Here is a 25,245-nt window from a genome sequence, read left to right as displayed (position 1 = left end):
GATGGGGGGGGGGGGGGGACAAGGATTAAAGAGTCGAGAACGGTGCAACGAATAGTTTTCATTCTCTAATGATTTAATGAAACCTTAAGCTTCTGCGCTTGGCGCGGGAGGGGAGAAACTGAATTCAGAGAAGGATTAAGAGTCGAGAATGGAACAACGAATTATCTTCTTTCTCTGATAATTTCATTAAACTATGAAAGTTCAAGCTTCAAGGGGGGAGACTGAATTCATTAAACTATGAAAAATCAAAGCTTCCGCGCTTCGCGCGGGAGAGGGAAAACTGAATTCAGACAAAGAATACGAGTCGAGAATGTTTCAACAAATCATCTTCTTTCTCTAATAATTACTGAAAGGTCAAAGCTTCCGCGTTTTGCGCGGGAGGTGGGAGGAACTGAATTCAGACAATAAGGATTAGGAGTAGAGATTGGTACAACGAATCATCTTATTTCTCTAATAATGTCATTAAACTATGAAAGTTCAAAGCTTCCGCGCTTCGCGCGGGAGAGGGAAAACTGAGTTCAGACAAGGATTAAGAGTCAAAAATGGTACAACGAATCGTCTTCTTTCTCTAATAATTTAATGAAACGTTAAGCGTCTGCACTTTGCGCGGGAGAGGGGAAAATGAATTCAGAGAAGGATTAAGAGTCGAAAATGGTATAACGAATCATCTTCTTTCTCTAATAATTAATGAAAGGTCAAAGCTTCCGCGTTTTGCGCGGGAGGGGGGGGGGGGAGGAACTGAATTCAGACAATTAGGATTAAGAGTCGAGAATGGTACAACGAATCCTCTTCTTTCTCTAATAATTTCCTGAAACATCAAAGCTTCTGCGCTTCGTGCGTAATGGGTGGTGGTAGGGGGGGGCAGCGACCTGCCCGAATATGAATTTTGATATCTTTTCTCGTTTATTTTGGTGATAAATAACACTTCCACAAAATACATATTATGCTCAAATTTTTTCTCGCTCGTTTCGCTCACTAACCGAATTGTGAAACAAAAAAATACCTTTTCGGGCAAGATGGCTTTAGCCCCCCCCCCCTTCCCCCGATGAAAATGTCAAAAATTGGGTATGGTGCTTCTTATATGACCTTGTCAGTATTGGTATGTTGAGTTGAAAAAACGGTCTGCGCAATTTTCTATTTCCGGCCCCCTCTATTGGAAAATCCTGGATCCGCGCCTGTTCTAGACTCCACGGTAACGACCAGAGAATGTCTAGAAGGGTTTCCTTGCATAATTTGAATACTAGCACGCTGCTAACGTTTACATTTCACAGATAGGACATACATGAAATATTCATAATTCCAGCAAAGCTCTACAGAATTTGATGTTGGCTGCAAAAGGGACATAGTATCTGTGTGAAGCTAAATATCCTGCAGCCGGATACAATGTTAATTTTGTGTGGCAACAACAGCATGTCTCTGGCTAATATTTCTTGGAATGTATCATGTTTATTACCGGATGTCATAATTTATGTGTATATTAAGCATAATAGTCTTCTGCCAAAATTGATATGAAAAAGCGAGAACCATTCATTAGTCGTTGCTATGCATGGAAGCTTGTTGATAATAAATACAATTATTTCACTGTATCCTATCTGGTTTCTGCTGAATGAAAAAAAAATGGGGAAATTGTGTGTAATACTGTAAAAGTGGAAACACGTTTGTCCTTTGGTCTGATGTATCGTTGAATTTGGTTACCATAGAAACTGGCATATGCCATAATTTACGGTTTCAAGATCAACAGGTGGAGAGGCGCACCCTGTGATTTATTCAGCTCCGCATATACTTGTGGAGAGAAGCGAGGGGGCCTCCCTACCCCCCCCCCTCCGATTTGTTGCGGAAAAGAAAATCATGTTATATTTTAAATGTTTACAATTAATCCAACACCTAACCCTTAATCTTTAACCCTTTCCCCACCTCTGCTGATGGTTGTTTCTAAGGTTGCAAATCATATTGGGGGGGGGGGGGGGGCGGGGTGATGTCGATAAGAATAGTGGTGTATAACACCCTCCCCCTCCTTTCTTCTGACTATCTTGGAACTGCCCTTTACTCTGTATGGAGTACATTATTTAGTTCCATATAGTATAATATAAATTTGGGGAGGAGGAGCACAAGCAGGTCATGCCCATAACAAAAAAACATATCAAAGACATTATATTAGGTGCACGTCAGAAAGATTGCCCCTTAACTGTGTAATTCTTCGGAATTGCGCCCCCACCATGCATGAGTGTTTTGAAATTAGTATCGCTTATCATCAGACGAGTTTATCATATCATTGACGGTTGTTCCCAAATGAAAGTGACAACAAAAACCCGAAGAGATCAGAAGGTCACCTAAATTCGTCATAACAATAAATCACTAATATACTTTGACAGTTAGTGGCGTAGCGTGCTGTCCTGGCATCATGAGGGGCGGCTGGGGAGTAGAGGGGCCACCTGACTCACTCGAACGCTGATTTACAAGGTGTCTTAAAGCCCCATTGCGCTAGTTTGGCCAGGAGGGATTAGACCTCCTTGCATGCTCACTGACAGGTCGTTAATTATCTCATCAAATCAGCTCTCAATTAACATAAGAAAAAGAGGATCATGGGGGACCAATGGTCACCGGTTAGGCATTGTTTGCTACATAGAGGGCGCAAGAAGCTATAAGTAGTGCAGTGGGGCTTTAATAAGGGTGTGGAAGGGAGTCATGTACATTGTAGCCTTCCTTTCTTGTCCTTTGTCATTTCTCTCATTTTCTCTATTTTAATATTTAGTATTTTTCCTCCCCCCTATCATTCGATTCGGGGCGCACCCCATGTGTCATCTTCATCAGTACGCAACTATAATCTGACGTGAAATATAAAGTGGGTTACGTTTTAGAAATTGACCTCTGACATGAAGACGTGTATGACCTCTGATCACGCTGATGACCCCAATTTAAATGGTTTCTGATTCTTAAACCGTTTTTATTCTCTGCCTCTATCTCTATACACCTTCTATTCTCATTTATTGTTTTCACTAGAGATGTAGAGATGTCAAAATAAAACTGAAAGCTAACATAAATTGGACATAAAGCGGACATTTTTTTTTTTTTTTTTGGAGTCCCGAAAAAAAAATCGCAACGACTCAGCCAGCCGAAAAGTCGCTCAGTGGGGGGGGGGGGGGGGGGGGGGGTCCTCGAAAATTTTAAAATTTGCACCCCCCCCCCCCCCTTGAACGCAAGGGGGGGGGCCCAACCCCCAAAACAGGTAAAAATCGCGTGATTTTGCATGATTTTTTTCTCAAGGGGGGGGGGGGGGCCGGCCCCCCCCCCTGGATCCACTGCCCCCCAAGAAAATCAACACAACTTATAGGCCCCTATTATAGATTTAAGATATGTGTGGTTGCCCGTATTGGCCTCAATGTACATCCAACTCTTCCTCCCCACCGTCTAGGATTGTACACCCCCCCCCTTATTGTCTATGAATATAAGGGATAAATGATATATTATTATAATTGACAAATCCAGGAATACATACCTTCACGCAATCTACGGTCATCTTCACAAATAATTAAACCCCGTGTCTACTTCGGTGTCAACTCTTTCTTATTATATGGTCATCACTCTTTTTTGCAAAGATTCTGCTGAACTTTGGAGCAAACTACCTATAAAGGACAAGTCCACTCGAATTTTTTAGATGTACCGGTAAGCTTTAAAGCCCCACTGTCCTACTTGTAGCTATACTTGCTCCCTCTATATAGAAAACTTCCCCAATCGGTGCCTGTTGGTCCCCATGATCCTCTTTTTCTTATGTTAGTTGAAAGCCGAGTTAATGAGATAGCCACCTGTCAGTGACCTCACTGTGTGGTCTAATTCGTTCTGGCCCAGTAGTAATGACGGCCTTTAAATGTTAAAAAACTGTCAGACTGCTATCCAATTCAGAAATTGTCTTAAGACACATTAATTCAAAATTGCTTTTAATGATTAACTTACTCTCTTCACATTGATGTTTATTTCATATGTATTTTAATTTGTAGGTTTATTTGCATTTTTTGTTTTGTGCTGTTTAATATATATTTGAATGATTGTATTTTTGCGTAGTATATTGAGAAAGCGATATATATGCGACTTTATCTTCCCCTTTCTAGTCATCGAAGCATTCCCCTCCCAACTTTATCTATAGCCACCTTACTCCAATATGGCTAGTCCCCATTCTCTCATTCCATCTGACCTCTACATCCACATTCCATCCCTCACCTCTCTGACCTCTCTCTCTCATAAACCACTATTACGTAAGCCCACATGTACTGCGTACATGCATAAGAAGATGTATTGACCATGCACCAATAAAGTGCAGACGTGTCTGTTTTGTGTACCATAAGTTAGCACACTTAACAGTATGTTATAGCGCTTGGAGACTTCGGTGGTAAGCGCTTTATAACACCGTTTTTTTATGTTATTATTTGTTTAAGGCCCACTGTACTACTTGTAGCTACTTGCGCCCTCTATATAACAAACAATGCCTAATCGGTGACCATTGGTCCCCCATGACCCTCTCATTTCTTATGTTATATGAGAGCTGAGTTGATGAGATAACCACCTGTCCAGTGACCTTGCAGTGTGGTCTAATCCCTCCTTTACACTGATGAGCTGTAATATAATAGTCCTACAGCAGGTTAAATAAGTACAAGTTAGAATCAATGCTAGTCCTTGATTTGTTTATGATGAGCAGATCCAGCGGTTACTGCACTCCGTTTGACATGCCCTATTCATACCGCAAAGGTGTGGCCTATTGAACAATAGACAGTGCGAATAGATACGTTTCGGCTATTCAGGGACTCGATAGACATCCCTGGGCTATTCAAGCGATATTAACCAGTACTCTTTATCAAGGTTCATGGTCACACCATTTGTGATATGTCTCATCCATACTGAGCCCGATTCAGCGGCTGTTAGCGAAGATACCGAAGCCATAACTGAGGTGCGAACGTACTATTTTGCACTCTACGCTTTGCGTGCCGACTTATACTAGTATTATGAATGAAAACAGACCTGTTTTTTCCGCAGTGCCTCAATCATCTCTTGATTTTCCAGGCTGACTCAGGCAGAAAGGTGATAAAATAACCGGAAACCATTTTTAAAAAAAAAACTCTACGATCAGCACTCTATAGCGGTTGCTGAGACGAGGGCAAAATAGTCATAGCTCGCATTCAGTTGTGTCCTCGGAACCCATGACAGGTACAAACAGAGTGGCTTTTATTGGTGAGAATGTTTTGTTTCGACATACTGAAACGGACGTTTTAATGTCATTTGGGCATGATTCATTCATATGTTGTTTTTTTCTCGTTCAACAGGTGTCCGTTCTTCTGACAGTCACTGATCAGTCACGACAGACTGAGGAAAATCATCTAGTGAACATTTTTAGGGTTTGAACATAACTTCCTGACTAATCACAAGAGAGTGGCATCATCTTCTTACCAAGCACACCCGAGATACGTCATCTCCTAACCAATCACATCAGAGGGACATCATCTACTAACCATTCACAGAAGCCGAACATCATCTTCTGACCAATCAGAACACAGGACAATCGTCGACTGACCAATCAGAACAAAGGAGCCTACCGCTGATGCTATGGATGAGCCAAATGGACTGAAGAAGAATGGAGTTATTGAACTTGCTAGTCATTCGGGGGTAAGTTTTCCTATTAGTTTGTTCTTCTTATTTAAAGGGGAATTTTCACGGAAATATCTTCTTCTATTTGTTAGAGGTTCTATATGCCCGTATAATATTGACAAATACAGTGAGTGGGAAGGAAATTGCGCCTAGAAATACGTAAATTTTCTTTACTATACAAGAATTTTTGCGAACAACCTTGAACATTTAAAAGAACTCTGAAACTTGTTTTCACTAAAACATGACAATGGTTTAATCCTGCATCTATATAGAATGTCTCTAGGCAAACGAGTGTTGTTGAATTTATTTTAGCAACAACTTGCCTCTTCTATAATTTCAGTGACTTCTTCTTCTTCGTTAAAGGTACTATGTCCCTTTTGCAGCCAACCTCAAATGCTGTATAACTTTGCAGGAATTATGAATATGTCATGTATGTCCTATCTGTGAAATTTAAACGTTAGCAGTGTCCTCATATTCAAATTATGCAAGGACACCCGTTTACTTGCTAGACTTCACTGTCAGACACTATTGAGTGACTGACTGGCTTTTTTCTTCTTTGGTAATAACATACATGAAAAGAGTTGTAAAGGGTACATGAGCATTTGTCTAAATCAATAACCCACTTCTTGTGATGGCCAAGATTAAACTGATTGAATCTTTGCACAGCATAAAACGTATGACCATTCGGTACAATTGTCTGAAAATCAAGACTATTACTTTTGGGCTCTATAGCCCTAAAGTCGATTTGACAACTAATAGTCGTTATTTTCCCACTTGAAGACATTTTCAAGCCCCACCTTTTTTAGGGAAGTTCTAAATTAGTATTATCTTTCAAATGCAGTTGGAATTTAACTTTTTCATTTTTTTGGCCTGCAAATGGGACATAGTACCTTTAAGTGCCAAATCATGAGACGTTGGCGACCATGGAATATGCCACAACTCTCTGTCCCATATTCTATGAAGTAATTCATTCTCCCGAGATCAATTCCACGTTCAGAAATCCCACTCTTTAAGTTACTCATCCACAGAATCCTCCTTCTACCCCTACTCCTCCTCCCCTCGATTCTTCCAGTCAGTGCAAGATTTTCCAAACCATTCTTCCGAATAACATGACCCAAGAAGAGAAGGTCAGCTGGCGACATCTTATATAATTTAGAAGCTTTCGTCTTGTGACTATTGAAATCATATTTAAACCCACTCTCGGCATGCAATGAACAGGAAGGGACAGCATCAACTGCCATTTTCAGAGAAATTTCAACCGCTGTTCGTTTCAATCGTTTGGTGTCGCGGCCATTTGAATTTATATCATGAAATATTCTCTCATTCTAAAATGTTCCGCTACACATTGGGTTTACTTCTGTTCGTGTTTTTGATATTCTCTTTCAACAATATATATGTTTCGTATGTGAAATAGATACAGATAGTTTATTTGTTTTAATGTCCTAATTCTGCAGTAAAGAAAACATTGAGGATACCTTGTTAAGCTCTTTGTAGTAGTAACAGAAATATAGTTTGAATGCTGTCATATTTGTTCTATTTCTTTTGAGCCAAAACGGGTAAAATAAAAATTGACCAGTTAGCGCTCTATACTCTCTCTCCAGTAAAACAAAAACAAGTTAAATGGGCACTTTAAAGATATTATGTCCCTTTTGCAGCCAACCTCAAATTCTGTAGAACTTTGCAGGAATTATGAATATGTCATGTATATCCTATCTGTGAAATGTAAACGTTAGCAGTGTCCTTATATTCAAATTATGCAAGGAAACCCGTTTACTTGCTAGACTTCACTGTCAGACACTATTGTCAGTATTGAGTGACTGACTGGCTTTTTCTTCTTCTTTGGTAATAACATACATAAATGAGCTGTAAAGGATTTGTCTAGTACAATAACCCACTTCTTGTAATGGCCAAAATTAAACTGATTGAATCTTTGCGCAGCATGAAACATACGACCATGCGGTACAATGGTCTGAAAATCAAGACTATTACTTATTGGCTCTATAGCTCCTAAGTCGATTTGACAACCAATAGTCGTTATTTTCCCACTTAAAGACATTTTCCAAGCCCCATTTTTTAAGGGGAGTTCTAAATTAGTATTATCTTTCAAATGCCACTGGAATTTAACCTTTTCATTTTTTGGCCTGCAAAAGGGACATATAGTACTTTTAAACTGTGAAATTCCAAATTCAAATACCATTAGATTTTTAAATCGTATTCTTCTTCCCTATGATACCGTCATAACATCGTTGCATATAACGAACCTGTATACACTGGAATTTAAGTGGGTTAAGGTCGTTTCCTATCCAGAGTTCATTCCAACTTTGCAACCTGGATCTGTTCCCATTCCAATTCCCCGAAACCCTGAATGATTTCCCCTATTGATTGATTTATGATGACTTTGTTTAGCCTTTTAAATTCTTTCTTTCTTTCTTTTACATTCTGCTTTAAAGGCACACTGTCCTACTTGTAGCTACTTGCTCCCTCTATATAGAAAACTTCCCAAATCGGTGCCTGTTGGTCCCCCATGATCCTCTTTTTCTTATGTTAAATGAGAGCTGAGTTAATGAGATAGCCACCTGTCACAGTGACCTCGTTGGCTCGCTGTGTGGTCTAATCCCTTCTAGCTGCAGTATTCCTCTTGTAGAAATAAAAGGATGAATCTGTTTTGTATTGTGTGTATATTTAATAGTTCCAAATGTGGCTATATGTGTGTGTATGTGGGGGGGGGGGTAAAGTGTCCATTATCCACTTTTAAGACTCCCCCCCCCCCGCAGGATTTCAGATATCATATTCGTGGGGAATATTATTATCTACTGGAATAATTTCGTCCACCCTGATTTGACAGTAATACTAGATCCTCCCCTGTATTCATCATTGACATGTATGCATGGTGACCCCCAAAATAGCAGTTTGAAATAGTCACATAATTTGCAAGTCCAGGTTTGTCGTTGCCCCGTACGTTACCAAGTACTGTTTTGTTACCAAAAACAAATGCATTCAAGTCTACTATTTTATTTCACATTTCGTCGGTTCTGAGCCATTTAAGAATATCAGTTAACGCCCCTTTGGCTCCAAAAGACGACTTGTTCTGGCCCAAGCTCTATATATCTATATAGACACTGTTGCCAATTCTATGGATATAGTTGGAATATATTTATTCTTTTAAACCTCCTTTCATGAAGTTATGAGAAAATGATTTATTATTGGTAGATAAAGTTGACATCTGCTCAGAATGTTATCATGGTAATCAATCAATCTAAATTATGAAAAAAACAATAAAGTTCAGAGAAGATGTCTTTAATTAATCTATCAAGCATAAATCATATACATGTAGTCACAATAATTTCATCAAAAAACATTTGAGCTTTATGCGCAGCAGTGTATTATTCTACTAGATATATTTGGTCTGAGCATGGACCTAGGCCCAAGCTCCAGTAGAAGCTATGTTTTCCCGCCCCCCCCCCCCCACTCAGTGTTATTTAGGGTACGCATTTGCGTGTTTCCAGCACCCCCCCCCCCCTACTTCGGTCATTAGCCATACGTTTCAGCATTTCATATCTTGATGCTCCACGTTCCGCAATCAAATCATCTAGAAAGCCTTTACGAGGTCTTCTCCTCAACTTCTTTTCATGTAATCTGAGATGCGGTTGGTTATATCCTGGGACCCGTTTCACAAAGCCTTTTTTCAATGACAAATGACAAATATCAGTGACAAATATGCTGATAACCAATCAGAAGCAAGGATAACAACAACTGTCATTTGTCACTGATGACAAGTGTTGTGAAACGCCCCCTGGACCTAAACTTGCCTATGCATACTTCTCTTACCTTGCCTATATAGGACAAGCATCATGCCGAGAGTGCAGATGAGGCGGCCGCTGACATGATAAAACCGAAGGATAAACATGGTAACGGGGATGTTGAGTCGGGTGTCGCGGAGTTTGGAGATGACGACCCCACCCCGGGATCCCACCAGGAGGAAGCCGATGCGATCCTCACCAAACTAAAGGGGGAGCTCAGCTACGGGATAGACGATGTGCCAGCCTGGTATACCGCTTTTTTGCTTGGTTTTCAGGTAAATTTGGATGAAATCCTTTTTCTACTCCGGTCGCATAAAACGAGTTTTGGTATGGTGTAAACGCTGATGATCTTTTTGACTTTTTTTTAAAATCCAAAAATCCCGTGGTGGTAATCGAGGATAAAGTTTCTAGTAGGAGAAGATGTCGGGGGAGGCTCTCGGGAGGGGTGGGGGGGGGGGGGGGGGGGGGGGGAGGAGGAGGTGGGGCTATATCTTAACAATTTCCTAAAGGATTTTTTTCTTCGGATTTGCCATCGACCTAAACATAGCTTTGATGACAAAAAAATAGTATGGATTATGGTGATGGTGAGAGGAGGGTGGGGTGGGGGGGGGGGGGGGTTCCCATCCTGAGAAATCTCCCCTAGTTTCCCTAAAATGGACACTATCCATCTATGTTTAATATAATATGTGAATAATTATCTGATCAAAGCGAATGAACTGTTTTAATCTTTAAAAAAACGAAAACTGAACGAAATTACAATCTACTCTCCGACGCACCCTTGTACCAGCTTAAATGGAAATTTAGTTCAGTCTTATTAACTACCGCAGGAGACATGTTAAAATAATTTAATCGTGCATTTAATACTTCTATCAATCCAGCACTACCTAACGATGGTTGGTGCGACGGTCGCTGTCCCACTCTTTCTCAAAGGAGGGCTGTGTATCAGTGACGATTACGTCACCCAAGCCGAACTCATCGCCACCATGTTCTTCGTTTCTGGGATAGCTACTCTACTCCAGACAACTTTTGGTTGTCGGTAAGTACGCCTCAAAAGGGGGTTACCCGTTTCCCCAAAAGATTCTTCTTCTTTTTCTTTTTTTTTCTTCTTTTTTCTTTTCATAATGCCGAAAAAACAAATTTCCCAAACGAGAGAGGGCATCATACTTATACCGAAATCAGAGCCATCTATACACAGAGTTCGGTCAGCTTGGTTTCACTGGGTCACTTGTTCACTTGTTTTGAGCTTGCCCAAGCAGTAATCGCCATATTGTGTCCAACTCGAACCGGGTTGGCCAAACTCTCCTTATCAATGACACTGACCGAAATGAAATAGGATTCGTTTTTCCGAAGGTCAGTAACTCCGGAAATAATACAGAGCTTTATTTAATTTTTTCCCGGAATTGTGAACCATCGGATTTATGACCTCTATTTCATTTCCGGAATAATGAACCTTTGGCAAAGCGAACCTTCGGAATAACGACACTTTGGAATATAAATACAACCTTCAGAAAAAAAAGAATCTTCGGAATAAATGCATGTAACGGCCTAAACCCTTCATAGGATGCAGTAAGGGCAGAGACGGCTAGAAACCATGGAATGAGGGCAGAAGGGGGGGGGGGGGCTAATGTTCGAATTTGCCGACTATAGTTAACCGACTGAGGGTCAAAATTTACGATGAACATGAAAAAGACAACTAGGGCGGGGCACATTTTAAAACAGTGCTAACGAGGAAGAAGTTTTGATGACAAGATCAAAAGGACTTCCAAGGGAACAACTTAATTTCAATTTCGTAACCCCCATTGTAATGCCTATGGCGTTCATGTTGATTGGGATTATGTAATATGAATCGACCAGTTCACACGTCTCCATAAGCTTGATGTATTTTCGATCGTGTCAACATTAGAAAGCCACGAGCATGCAAATGTAAATTGTATCAATATCGAGTGTTTCCCTTTTCTAAATCTGTAAATTTGCTTACACTCTAAAGTAATCATTATTTAAAAATGATGATATTCGTCTTTTGTTCTGTTCACTCTCTACAGACTACCAATTGTCCAGGGCGGAACTTTCTCTTTCTTAGCACCCACATTTGCCATCTTGAGTGTGAAAGGGGCTTGTCCACCGTCTCCCTCTGGTAAGATATTAGTAGGCACATTCTAACCCTCCTTCAGACTACCAAAATTCATCGTACGGTTATACGAAAGTCCGTACAGCTACACGATTCTTTTCAGTTTACAATAATCGTGTGAAGAAATATTGCATAGCGAAACGCATGTTTAGCAATCTTTCGTAGAAAAAAATAATCGATGAAGATTCAGGGTCCGCTCTAGTCTGAAAGTCGTATCGAAAATGTTATCAAAGGGCACAAGAGACCGACCCCGTGTCCACACACAACATCTTCCGTGATTAGGCGTGATTAATTATACCGTTTCGGGATAGTTATACTGTTTCGCGATAGTTATACGATGAAATTGTGTGTGTAGACGCTTACTAACGATACGTCGTATAACGAAACGTCGTATAACGAAAAGATGCCCAAACTTGCGTTTCGTTATACGACGTATAAAGAATCACGCCTAATCACGGAATGTGTTGTGTGTGGACGTAACTATAACTAGAACGGTATAACTGGACGGGGCTTACTGTGACCTCGAGCGAAAGGAGACCTGACCTCTCATTTCCGCTTCCATTTCATGATCGCAGTAGCAAACTGCACACCTATACGATATTTCGCTGTAGCGTTTCAGGATTACTTTCTTCTGTGTGTGGATACCCTGGAATTTATACGATGATTCTTTATACGACGTTTCGTTACAGAGTTTCGGGATAAATTGTTTTGTGTGTGGACACGCTGCGAGATTAATAATACAATCTTACTTTTTTAACGACTTTATCTGCTTATTATTTTCTGTTCAAGTAAATGCTTCAATGGAAGAGCTGGCAAACCAGACCGAGGCTTTTCAGGACAGAATAAGAGAGATACAGGGTGACATCATGGTCGCATCACTATTTCAGGTACTTCCCCTTATTTGCAACCTTATTACGTCACTAGGTGATTCAAATTCAGTTCAAACGAATAACAGAGATACAGGGTGACATCATGGTCGCATCTCTCTTTCAGTTACTTCCCCTTATTTGCAACCTTATTACGTCATTAATCAATTTCGAATTAAAATTCGAATAAGGTAGGCACGGGATGGCATCATGGTCGCATTCCTTTTTCGAGTACCCCCTTCTAACCGCAGTTCGTCATTTAGTAACCATCCCTCTTTCAAGTACTTCCCGACCCTATTACGGCGAGGTAAAGCATGGATTCTTTTTTTACATTCATGTTCTTCTATTTGTAAGCTATTTGCGAGCTAGACTGAGCGAATGAGCCAACATTTTAGCCGAGTTGTACATCTTACAAGGCCCATTGCACTATTTATTGCTACTTGCGCCCTCTATAATTACCAAACAATGCCTAATCGGTGAACATTGGTCTCCCATGATCCTTTTTTTCTTATGTTAATTGGAGCTTATTTGGTGAGTTAACCACCTGTCAGTGACCATGCAAGGAGGTCTAATCCCTCCGGGCTAAACTAGTGCGGTGGGGCTTTAAATCGTTGCCTCTGTATAATGATAATTATATTGTATGTATATTTGCGATAATCTAAAATTATCGATTATATTTCAATAGACAGAATTGATTTGATTTAATACAATTTGATTTGATATGATTTTGTAGGTGTTGATCGGTTTTACTGGAACCATTGGTATCATGCTTCGCTTCATCGGCCCTCTCTCCATCACCCCCACCATATGCCTCATCGGGCTGGGACTCTTCAAGGAAGCAGCGGACTTTGCAGCGGGGCACTGGGGTATTGCGTTCATGTAAGTCGATATCAGGGGAGTATCCAGGATTGTCAGATAAGGGGAGGGGGTACACCAAGACTGTCAGATAAAGGGGCGGGGGTACAAAGGACCCTCTCCCGACAATAGCTTCTCCGATCCACAGGTCGAAATTCCAGTTGATACCAGTTGAAACCAGTAAGGATTTCCAACTGGTATCTACTTATTTGAACTGTTGTCAACTGGTGTCAACTGGTACTAGTTAATACACAATTTGGAAACCAGCAGATATCAGTTGGAAATCCTCTGTAATACACTTCAAATGATCATTGTGATAGGGGTAACTGCAATAGTGTATACATTATGGTCTTGTCGGTGGCCAAATCATGCCAATATTGATTATTGATTATCACAATATCAGTTAATTACTGATCTCAACTGGTAAATCTACTGGTAAATCAATTGGAAATATCAACTGGTCTCAGATTGACGTCAACTGGTTATTCAACTGGTTTGCCAACTGGTCCCAGTTGGCGTTGTTTCAATTTCCATATTAAAAACCAGTTAACTACTGGTTTAACTGGTACCAGTTGTCAAATTGCTTAGTGGTTTTAACTGGTTTTTCGACCTGGGGAGGAAACTTGATTTGGGGAATCCCACCGGCCCTCACTAAGCTCTCTCGGGTGCCCAGTTGTTCCCCAAAATGCTTATTTTCCTGTATTTTTGTTCTTCAATAAGGTAGTCCGCTGTTGTTTCGATTATTAATCAAGCGATTAATTTACTTTTGCTTACTGATATGTACGTTATTGATATGCTACAAGAACTTTTCTAGAAGTTATCAAGCCTTCTAGTTTAATCTTTTGACTTTCCAAAAGATTTATGCGCTAAAAAGTGCTTCATCTTAATGTATCTCAAGAAAAGAAAAAAAAAATTAGCATCGAAATTTCATGTGATGTTCTCAATTTGTAGGACTATCGGATTACTGACTATTTTCTCGCAGTACATCTCAAGGTTCGGAGTTCCATTCTATTGCTATAACAAGGGACAAGGGTGCCACTCAAACAAATTCTTCATCTTCAAATTATTTCCGGTGAGTTCATAACTGATCTCAACAAATTTGAGTTTAAAATGTGTATTGAAGGAAAATGAGACAATTATTATAATGTGCAAATACAGCATTTTTTCTCATACTATAGCTTTCGATATTTCGAATTATCGCGGCAGAGTATGTGAAAACGCTCAATGAAACTCTCGAAATCATAAAATGAATTAACGAGGTTGATGTAAGCTGTGGTCTAGCGCCATCTACGGTATTTATAGTAGCCATTGTATCTTATTTGACAAGGCTTTGGTAATCTTCCCGGCAAATCTTTAAAAGTGTTCTAGGTTTCTTACTTGCTTGCGCTACACAGATATGTAACTACGTGCAGCACATAACCGAATTTAATTTATTAATGCCACCGGAGTGCGTCCTGATGACATAAATTCATTTGATAATTATTGGGGCTTGGAATGCTCTGTTGTTGCTTATCATGTTGTTGCCGTTGATTTCGAGGGTAAAATAATGTTCCATATCAATTAAACTGATATGAACTATAAATGTGTATTCTTCCTGACGCTTATTGTTTGCAACGTATATTTTTCGCTTAATGATTAATGAAGACATATTAACACTTTTGTTCTATTCAATAATGAACTGATTTAGGTGATTTTAGCAATTCTCATCTCTTGGATCTTCTGCGCCATCCTGACCTCGACGAATGTCTTTCCAACCGAGATCGATGACTACGGGTTCCAGGCCAGGACCGACACCCGATTTCAAGTGCTGCAAGAGGCGTCGTGGTTTCGATTCCCTTATCCTGGTATGAAGCTTACTTGATCTGTTGCACTCATTAGATCATTATTTTTTTCTCCACCCCTCCGACTACTTTCTATGTCTCTCCTTCTCTTTCTTTCTTTCTCTTTCTCTCTCTCTCTCTCTCTCTCTCTCTCTCTCTCTCTTCATCTTTCTTTGCCCTCCATTCTCTATTATCGTCAATATATCATCTGTATTATGATCTCTTAAACAAGTCCTCACATCAGTCACTATAAACAAACAAATCTGTTAATGAAAGATTTTCTTCAATCATTAACAAACAAAAGCAACTCACTGAGTCAGTGAAATTGGAAGCCAATTAATGTTTGAAAGGCAGTGACGTTTCGTAGAGGTAGCTAGTTTTTTCAATAAGTTTCAATAACTTTGCATGAATGAATTGTATTTAAAATAGATGAAAATATTTATACTTTCCGATTCCTGCTTTCACCTACCCGCAGGTCAATGGGGTCTTCCCACCGTCACGGTCGCCGGAGTCTTCGGCATGCTCGCCGGTGTCATAGCCTCCATGATCGAATCCGTGGGCGACTACTACGCATGCGCACGTATGGCCGGAGCCCCGCCCCCTCCCAACCACGCGGTGAATCGTGGGATAGGTATGGAAGGTATTTCATGCCTGATCGCAGGGATGTTCGGATCGGGAAACGGAACTACATCGTACAGCGAAAATATTGGCGCCATCGGTATTACAAAGGTATATAATACCTGATTGTGAAATTACTAGCTTACTATAAATAAGGAAAATGTGATTATTAATGATACGCGAGCAAAAAGAAACCCTTGTATAATTCTAAAAGATTGATGAGACAAAGACATTTCTGAATTAAGATATAGTAGTTTCTGAACCGAAGAATGGCAGAATGGAAAAATGGTTTCCATGCATTATTGGAAAATAGATTTGTGAAAATCTGTTTTGATCCAGGCTATATACATCCATTTCATTTCCTGGAGAGGGCAACTCCACCCCCCCCCCCTTCCCTTTGAACGCAAGAATTAACTATCCCGTCCCCCTTTTTTGTTAGTCTACTTTTACCTAACTTGAGCTACTTTATTTTTAAATATCTTTTCATAGACTAGCTTTAATTGGTACATTTATGGTTTTCTCTCTCGTTTATTTGTTTTCCCGTTTTTCTTTGAATTCTTTGATCCTCGTTAGGTTGGCAGTCGGCGTGTGATTCAATATGGAGCTCTGATCATGATTTTTCTCGGAACGTTTACCAAGTTTAGCGCCATCTTTGTCATGATTCCTGACCCGATTGTTGGAGGAATGTTTTGCGTCATGTTTGGTAGGCATGCTTTCGTTTTCTTCTGAGATAATTCGTAATGCACTAATTTCCGATTTTTGTTTGTTTGTTAAAGGTAAAGACCAGTTATGGTCATGCGATTGCATTGTGAAAGAAACGTTGTGGAATCGATCAGAAAAGGTTGATCATCTAGCATATAAGTGTGTACTGCAAGGTTCTGGAATCATCAAAATGACACGAAATTTGGCCCAGTCTTCGTAAAGTTACAAGCACTGTACACAGAAAGATGTATATGGGACTATATGCACACATGCGCGACACGTGCGTTTATCTCTCACAGACCATGTAGATAAACTAATTTACCAAATATATCAATTAGTAGGCGGTTTCCCGGCAAAATTTGCATCATCATGTATTAGTCAAAACATATTCTTTTACATGATTGGTAATAAGAGCTTCCATTTCATTTTTTGAAATTGGGGCGTTTCCAATACTGGTCTTTACCTTTAACGAATTCATCGCTAGCATGTCAAGCCTCGCCATTAGGCCTACCCGAATCTCTATGCCATTAGTATCACTTATTATATATGCAACCAAGGGATCATGATTTAAACAAAAAATATTTCATAAGTAACTGATTCGAATTTCATTGTCAGAAAGCCGCAGCTTTTGGGGATTGGGATTCATTCGTAAACCTCTCTTTTATATATTCAAAATATGTTTATCATGTAAAGTTGAGGAGCTAGTAAAATCCAGTATATTTTGCCTGTAAGAATTCCCCCCCCCCCCCCCCCTCGAACCAGTAGACATCTTTCTTCCACGTAAACCTATTACATAAATCTCATGTTGATGCCCGTGTATAGAAATTTATTTCGAGGAAAAAAATTACTTTAAAGAATTCTGAACTGATTGCTATCCATTTGTTGTGTTTTCAGTACCTGTAAAATAGTATTGAAGTAACGGAAACTTGGTGTGAAAAAAAAATCATTCATTGAAATCTACAACTCACCTTTTTGCGTAATACGCATATTAAGTATAGACCACGTGTTATGCATGTAAGTCGAAACAAGGTCAGGGTGGTTTTATTATCTTTCCTTGCTCAGTCCTTTGATTATTATCCATGATATTTTCTACAAATTTTTTTTTAGGCAAATATCATTTGTAGTTTGTAAATTCATGTCATTTTCTTTTGAAACCAGGATAATGTATTCTCCGTCAGTACCAAACCCATGTTTACTGATTAATTCCAACTGATTGCCTAACACTATGTTTTGTTTATCCATTTGTTTAGTAATTCATTAATATTTTTTCTTTTTCAATTCTCATTTATTTCATTCTCAATTAAAGATTACAGTGATACAAAAGATTCATGAACAAAATTTAGAAAATTAAATGGGGAACTACATAAATAAACCACTTAGGCCTTGTACAAGCGTAGTTCCCAAAGCATTCATAGCATGTTGTATACAGATAACTTATTCATGTATTCAATCATTCAATCATTCAATCATTCAATCATTCATTCATTTATTTATGTATTCATTCATTTTATTTCCAGGAATGGTGGCAGCGGTGGGATTATCCAACCTACAGTTCGTTGACCTCAACTCCTCACGAAACCTCTTCATCCTGGGCTTCTCTCTCTTTATGGGCTTGTGTATCCCGAATTGGGTGAAGTCTGGAACTAATGATCAATACATTAACACTGGTAAGAGATTGTGTTCCCTTCTCTCGAATTATTTTTCGCCACCTCATACCCCATTTTCTCACTTATGTTTTTTCTACATTGTATTTCAATAATATGGGGGAAAATACCCTCTCGCTAATTACTTGTCTCCATGTAAGTCATATCGTAAACAAGATGTTCTCCCATTGCCATCTTAAACCTTAGCAAACATGCCAATCTATTACAAATTAATAATATTTCACGAGGCACGGTTTCACTACCCCTTTTATAACAAAAGTCCTCTTTGATGTGATGAATTAAAGGGATAGTTGAATTCTGTTTTCAGACGGCAAAAGCCTTCAAGTGCATGATTATTGCTCCTATTCTTATCTATGACATTTCTAGAGCCCTTTTGGGACCTAAAATTGCTATGAAGGTAATTTTAGACCCCAAAATGTGCTAAATTTAGCCAATATACGATCATACCATAGGGTTTCAACAGCTTTTTCAAATTATCGAATATTTGCGGTGGTACACAAATTAATATGAGAAATCGATATATTTATGGATATTTCAGCCGTCACTGAACCGATTTTGATCAAACAAAGATGATTTTGTCATTTAGATTGTATGTTCTTTCAAATTTGACACTCAGTTTTTCATAATCTCACAACAACAAAATATTTTGTGTAGCGCCCTCTGCAACAGAACTCAAAGAAAATAACCCTCTTCCAAGTTCAAGCTTAGGTAGACCAGTTTTGTTTTTGATACTTTTAACCGTCAACAGCTCTAAAAATGTTTCTGCTTTGTATTTTCCTGTGTTAGGTGTGAATGAATTGGACCTGATAATAGTTGTCCTACTCAAGACCGGTATGTTCGTAGGAGGATTCTTTGGATTCGTGCTGGATAACACGATACCAGGTGAGACAAACGATGATGGCAGAGATGATGATGACGATGACGATGATCATGATGATGATGATGCCGTGTACTTATAAGGATGGTGATGGTGATATTGTTGTTGCTGTTGATGATGACGATGCTGATGATGATGATGATGATAGTGATGATGAGATGATGATGGTGAGATTGTGATGATGACGATGATGATAGTGATGATGACGATGCTGATGATGATGATGATAGTGATGATGATGAGCTGATGATGGTGAGATTGTGATGATGAGGATGATGATGATTACGATGCTGATGATGATGATAGTGATGATGGTGAGATTGTGATGATAGGATGATGATGATGATGATGATGATGATGATGATGATGATGATGATGATGATGAGGATGATGATGTCGTGTGCTTATAATGGTGGTGATGGTGATATTGTTGTTGATGATGATGATGATGATGATGATGATGATAGTGATGATAGTGATGATGATGAGATTATGATGGTGAGATTGTGATGATGAGGATGATGATGGTGATGATGATGACGATGCTGATGATGATGAAGATAGTGATGATGATGAGATGATGATGGTGAGATTGTGATGATGGGGATGATGGTGATGATGATGACGATGCTGATGATGATGAAGACAGTGATGATGATGAGATGATGATGGTGAGATTGTGATGATAGGATGATGATGATGATGATGATGATGATGATGATGATGAGGATGATTGTAAAGATGATGCTGATGATGATGATGATAGTGATGATGATGTAGATGATGATCATGAAATCTTAATTGATGATGATGGTGGTTTTGATAATGATCATTAATTTTTATTCCTTATTATCGTGGTGATATCTAAATTGTTGTAATTGATGATGATAACGATGTAAACGAGGATTAGAACGAAGTAAATCAACACATAGAACATATACGTTTTAGGTTTAAGATCACATTAAGTCATGATATTGTGTCTGAATACATGTTAACGTTGCAGGCACTAAGAAGGAGAGGGGCATCGGAGAGTGGCAGCGGTTCTCGGGAAGCGACGGGGAGAACGAAGTCGTGAACGACCTCGTGTTTCGCTGCTACGACTTCCCTTTTGGAATGGCATGGATACGGAGCAAGGACTTCTTTTCTTATTTGCCCTTCTCGCCTACCTTTAAGGGCTGGAGGTGTCGGGGGTGTTGTCAAGGCGGCAGGCGGTCAGGTATTTATATTTCGTCATGAAATTAGATTTAAATATAACATGATCGCAAAGACCTTCAAGATATCAAAAGCGTGTGGGGACTGCCTGTATAAATCATGTTCGGTTTACGTGGTATGACATTGTCATGTTTTCACGTATCAATGTTACGCGCAGGGCTATGAAAGTACCTCAGGCTGATTTTTGGGGAAAGTATGTGCGCTTGTCTTTTTTTTCATAACTTTGCTTATTAATTTGCTTGTCCAATGTTCATGAAGTTTGTACGAGAATTGAAGTCTATCGGCATGACCATCATGTAGTAAAACTCTAAATTCTGATTTGGAGCGGTATAAGTCGACAAGGTTGTGAGGCAGTCAATATCACACATGTATTCAAGAAAGTCACTGTATCTTTCGATGAGTCTGATGCAGGTGCGATTCCAGACCTTTAGGCAATTTGGATGGGGCAAAATTCCGAAAATATATGACAAGAATATCAAAAATGAAAGAAAAAGAAACAAATAAAAAGACTAATATGTTTTTTTTAAGCGTTAAATTATATTTTCAGGCGCCTTTTTGATCAAATATTCGAACCGGGTTTTCCAAGACCTCCCCCCCCCCCCCCCCCCCCCCCCCCCCCCCCCTGCACCAGCATGCGGTCCACAAGCACAACACTAATGTGTATCACTTTTCGTTTTGGGGGTCGGCAGTGAGCAATTGAACGACCGTGAAATATTGTACCAGAACGTTAACGTCATTCGAAAAGAAAACGCATGACCCCAAATCAAACTTGTACTTTTTCAACATCCCAACGATTGCAAAGAAAACATGTATTGCTTAGTTTGTCAACAAAAATAAACAATGTTGTTTTTCCTGCAAATATTCGTCACGGGTTGAATAAACATAATACAAACACGATCAAACAAAAACATTTCGATGAGTGACATTTCAAAAACTTTTTTACAAAATCTATTTGTGGCATCTCACATAACCTTGCAACATGACCTTGCATATTTTGCTTGAATCTGTTCGTTTTTGTTTTCGTTCCTTTTGCTTTTGTTAACATCTCTAAAAAATTTCCCATCGTGTAGACACTAACGAATAAGCAATGCTTTCTTCGTGCATCTGTATAATTGCTAAAATTCTCTACATTTCTGATGTATGTCTATCCGTCCACATGTCTATGCAACAATAATCTTGAAGGCGTATTCAAAAAGCAGAAAAAAAAATCATAATTAAGAAATCGATGAATCAGGGTATAAAACGATTGCGAAGCATGGGTGTTTACGTGCCCACGTAAAACAAAACGCAAAGATGACAAATCTTTTGATTCAAATGATACCAGCTCTTTCATACGACGCAAGTAATAGTGTGGTACGGTATGTCACTAAAACATCTCCCGTAGGATTTTTGTGCCAAAGTTGATTTTTTTTTTTTTTCATTTTTTTCATTTTTGGGTTCATTGGGATCCAAGCTATCAGAAATTGCCTGGGGTTCAAATTTTCCCGAAGACACCAAATTTCCCTATTGCGCGTTATATAAGCCATTTTGGCCCCCAATATGGACCCCCATGGAAATGAAGGAGGGGTCTGAAAATTTAAACCCCATCATTTTTGGCCAATTGGGACCCTTTTGAAGCCAAAACAGCAAAAAAACAAAAAAAACTTTGGCACAAAAATCCTATGGGATTACACACCATACCGCACTATAACTCCTTACGCGGACTGAACTCGAACCGTCAACAAACATCATTGCGTCAACCAAAGACATCCGGGCTTGTGCATGCCCAGACGCAGCACGCACTGCGATGAAATTTCTTCAGATTGGTAAATTGGCTTTATGTCGGAAAGACGGTGTGGTAGAACAATGACCTAACAGATAACCGATGCACTTTGCACACGAGGCGTTCTTTCCAATGCGTTATTCCCTGCGATAATCAAGGAAGTGAAGACAATTTAGTCCCATCACCAGTAATTCAAAGAAATGCTTGTCCTGTTCATGTGCCATTTATATTTCGTACGATATCACCTTAACACGGACACGTCAAAGACTGCGCCAGCCTTTGACGCAATCCTACGTCAGTGAAATGACGCATCAATGTACAACGGGCATGAATGCATTCATTTGAATTCGAAGAATCAATTGACGCAATGGCCAGACGCCGCATATGCAGTCGGCTTCATATTTGCCCGTGCACATCTTTAGTATCAAATGAACAAAATGAATCCTCAAAGTGAGGTAACATTATCATGTATTCAGAAAAGTCAAAACTCCGAAATTATTCACACCCTTATATATTTACTCTCTTTTTGTGTTGAAAAACACCTGTGGGTGTTACAAGCTGTGCAATGAACTTTGCTTCCATTTTTATGTTTTGAGTGCGGTTGCAAATCTATTTACATACAAACGTGAATGTACACATGTTTTACAATTCTATTCATGTGATGTTTATAAATTCCGTAGACATTGTAGATACATACCAGGAATGAAAACCAGTGTGAAGATATCATGATGTCTTGTTAAAGCAAAGCAAAGACTGATGAAGAAGAAAAGAAGACAAGAAGAAGAAAAAAATTAGGAAGAAGAAGAGGGAGGAGAAGAAGAAGAGGAAGAAGAAGAAGGAAAGGAAAAAGAGAAAGAAGATGAGGAAGAAGAAGAAGAAAAAGAAAAAGGTTTGGAAAAAGAAGGTGAAGAGTAAAAGAAAAAGGAAAATGAGAAGAAGAAGTAAAAGTAGAAGAAGGAGAAGAAGAAGAAGAAGAAGAAGAAGAAGAAGAAGAAGAAGAAGAAGAAGAAGAAGAAGAGGAAGAAGAAGAAGAAGAAGAAGAGGAAGAAGAAGAAGAAGAAGAAGAAGAAGAAGAAGAGGAAAAAGAAGAAGAAGAAGAAAAAGAAAAAGAAGAGGAAAAAGAAGAAGAAGAAGGAGGAGAGGCTTGCAGTTACCTCCAACAATGAAAGCAAACTCTTACAAATCATTTATACTCAAACATTTTGGGTATAAACCATGTAGTGCATACGCTAATTTTCATTTCTCCGTCTGATGATAACACTGTGGTGAAAACTTGAAGTCATGTGAGCAAATATCAATGTTTACCCTTGACACGGAACTATAATGTCAATGTCGTCAACAGATTCATGCTTAACATACATCTTTTGTCGCTTTTATTTTTATAACAAAACTATTTAGGTCGAGCGTAGACAGAATTATTTGCGAAATGGTTTTCGTCACGAGCCGAATAAACATTAGTCATTTGATCTTTAGTCAGTCAGAGTCGCGAACGAAATAAACTGACATTAGTGTGATTTTACTTGCTTTATGACAAGTAGTTATTTGATCTTCTTTGATCAACAGAGAGTCTAAGGCGTGTCAAGGATTGTCTTATGTAATAGGGTGGTTAAAAATCACGATATCTGGATAGGGTGTTGCTCACGCAGCGCCTATTTTTGTTTTCTATATTTTCTTTAAACGCAATACAAATATTTCATTATCATATTTGTTGTATTAAAAAAAAAAAAATTCTAAAAATGTGTTATAACTATTATTATTTCTTTTAGTTTTTACTAAATAAATTTTGTATTTATTATATTTTTTGTAAATATTTTATTTATTATTATTATTATTATCATTATTATTATTATCATCATTTTTTTTTTTTTTTTTTTTTGGGGGGGGGGGGGGGGGAGTTGGGTTCAATAGGGGTTAGGCGTAGCCATTTTCCTAATGTTGATCCGCCCATGGATGCCATGCTTTTTTCTCTCTCTACGATGTTATTGATGGCTTGTCTGAATATGGATTGAATAACAAAATTAGAAACAAACCTGTTAATAAAGTTTATTCAAACCTGAATTGAAAAGGTGCCATTTTTTCGATGTATGGTGTTTCCATTGAGTCTATTCGTGGGATATTCATATTAATTAGCCCCTGTAAACGGAGAGATGCTCCAATGGAAATTACTGGGGCCTATTAAACAGGTTCCGATCCAACATTACAGAAGTTTAATCCAGCATGTTAAAAGTATGACTACCATTTTGAGAATTTTGTTTTCAAGCTTTGGCCCTTTTACACGTCCCTTTACCATTTTTAGAAAGTAAATCTTGATTTTCTTCTTCATCTTTATCTTTTAGCGTTGTATCGTCTTGTTCCAGCGCGATTCAGGTCAGCAGATGAAGTTTAGATTTGACCTTGCTGACGTCACAATGTCATCATTACCATCGTCTTCCTAATCATCGACCATAATGCTGTCTTCAATCAGTGTGCCTTGCTGACGTCATCATGTCATCATTCCAAACGTCTTCGTCATCATCGACGATACTGTCTTCAATCAGTGTGACTTGCTGACCTCATGTCATCATTGCCAGAGTTTTTTATTTGTATTTTATGTGGTTTTAATGAGTGAATGAATTGAATCGAAATTGCAAATGAAAGCGTCTTCGTCATCATCGACCATGCTGTGACGTGGTGACGTCATCATGTCATCATTACCATCGTCTTTGTCATCATCTTCGTCGTCATCAACAATGTTGTCTCTGATCAATGTGACTTTCACTGCTCCTTTTACATCACAGTGTCTTTAGGGAGAAGAATGAGTTATGATGTTGTTTAAACCGATTTTGAGCACTCACGATGAAGCTCTATTTTGATACAATTTAACTGGATCAACATCGCCAGGACTTTTATTTTTGAAAATTCAATTCTAGGGCAATTTAAATACCCTGCTGTATTATATCCGATAGAAATCAGATTCTGATTACGTAATACGTTACTGTAATGGTGGTTAGCGATATCTGGCAATCTCCTGTATGTTCATAATAGTTTTATATTTATAGTCTGCTGCTTCACACGAAACAATAAGATGTAACGTTTGTCCTTTTCAAAAGTTGATGGACAAGCCTATTGAAATTGTATTTCCGAAAATCTTTGAGATCGTAAATTTGGGCAAGCCAAGCCCACGGAACCGGCAACATTCCAGTTTTAAGTAAACCTGGAGGTATTTCACAAAGATCCTATGTTAAACTTATCTCTAAATTGGACTTTAAAATTATGGAAAGCCATTAGTATCTTTGAAACAAATTTGTAACACTTATTTTAAAAGGTA

The 25,245-nt window shown here is 38.9% G+C and overlaps 1 protein-coding gene across 3 annotated transcripts in view; it reads left to right on the top strand.

Annotated features, from left to right (window-relative positions):
• The window catches only part of LOC581718 (solute carrier family 23 member 1), a 37,143-nt gene extending 12,547 nt beyond the window's left edge, over positions 1–24,596 (top strand). For all 3 annotated transcript variants that reach the window (XM_030993383.1, XM_030993375.1, XM_030993389.1), the window contains exons 2-15: positions 5,313–5,652; positions 9,476–9,709; positions 10,313–10,470; positions 11,477–11,568; positions 12,352–12,449; positions 13,162–13,307; positions 14,235–14,355; positions 14,971–15,127; positions 15,579–15,832; positions 16,295–16,424; positions 17,941–18,090; positions 18,874–18,969; positions 19,968–20,180; positions 24,275–24,596. In XM_030993383.1, coding sequence (XP_030849243.1) covers positions 5,593–5,652; positions 9,476–9,709; positions 10,313–10,470; positions 11,477–11,568; positions 12,352–12,449; positions 13,162–13,307; positions 14,235–14,355; positions 14,971–15,127; positions 15,579–15,832; positions 16,295–16,424; positions 17,941–18,090; positions 18,874–18,969; positions 19,968–20,180; positions 24,275–24,324 — 1,959 coding nt within the window. In that variant the 5' untranslated portion in view covers positions 5,313–5,592 and the 3' untranslated portion in view covers positions 24,325–24,596. The remainder of the gene's footprint in view (positions 1–5,312; positions 5,653–9,475; positions 9,710–10,312; positions 10,471–11,476; positions 11,569–12,351; positions 12,450–13,161; positions 13,308–14,234; positions 14,356–14,970; positions 15,128–15,578; positions 15,833–16,294; positions 16,425–17,940; positions 18,091–18,873; positions 18,970–19,967; positions 20,181–24,274) is intronic.
• Positions 24,597–25,245: the final 649 nt, after the last annotated feature.

Source organism: Strongylocentrotus purpuratus, unplaced genomic scaffold, assembly GCF_000002235.5.
Source record: "Strongylocentrotus purpuratus isolate Spur 01 unplaced genomic scaffold, Spur_5.0 spur5_contig_848, whole genome shotgun sequence".
Classification (NCBI taxonomy): domain Eukaryota; kingdom Metazoa; phylum Echinodermata; class Echinoidea; order Camarodonta; family Strongylocentrotidae; genus Strongylocentrotus; species Strongylocentrotus purpuratus.
Note: the sequence above shows the minus strand (reverse complement) of the source record. Positions and strands in the feature narration are given on the sequence as shown.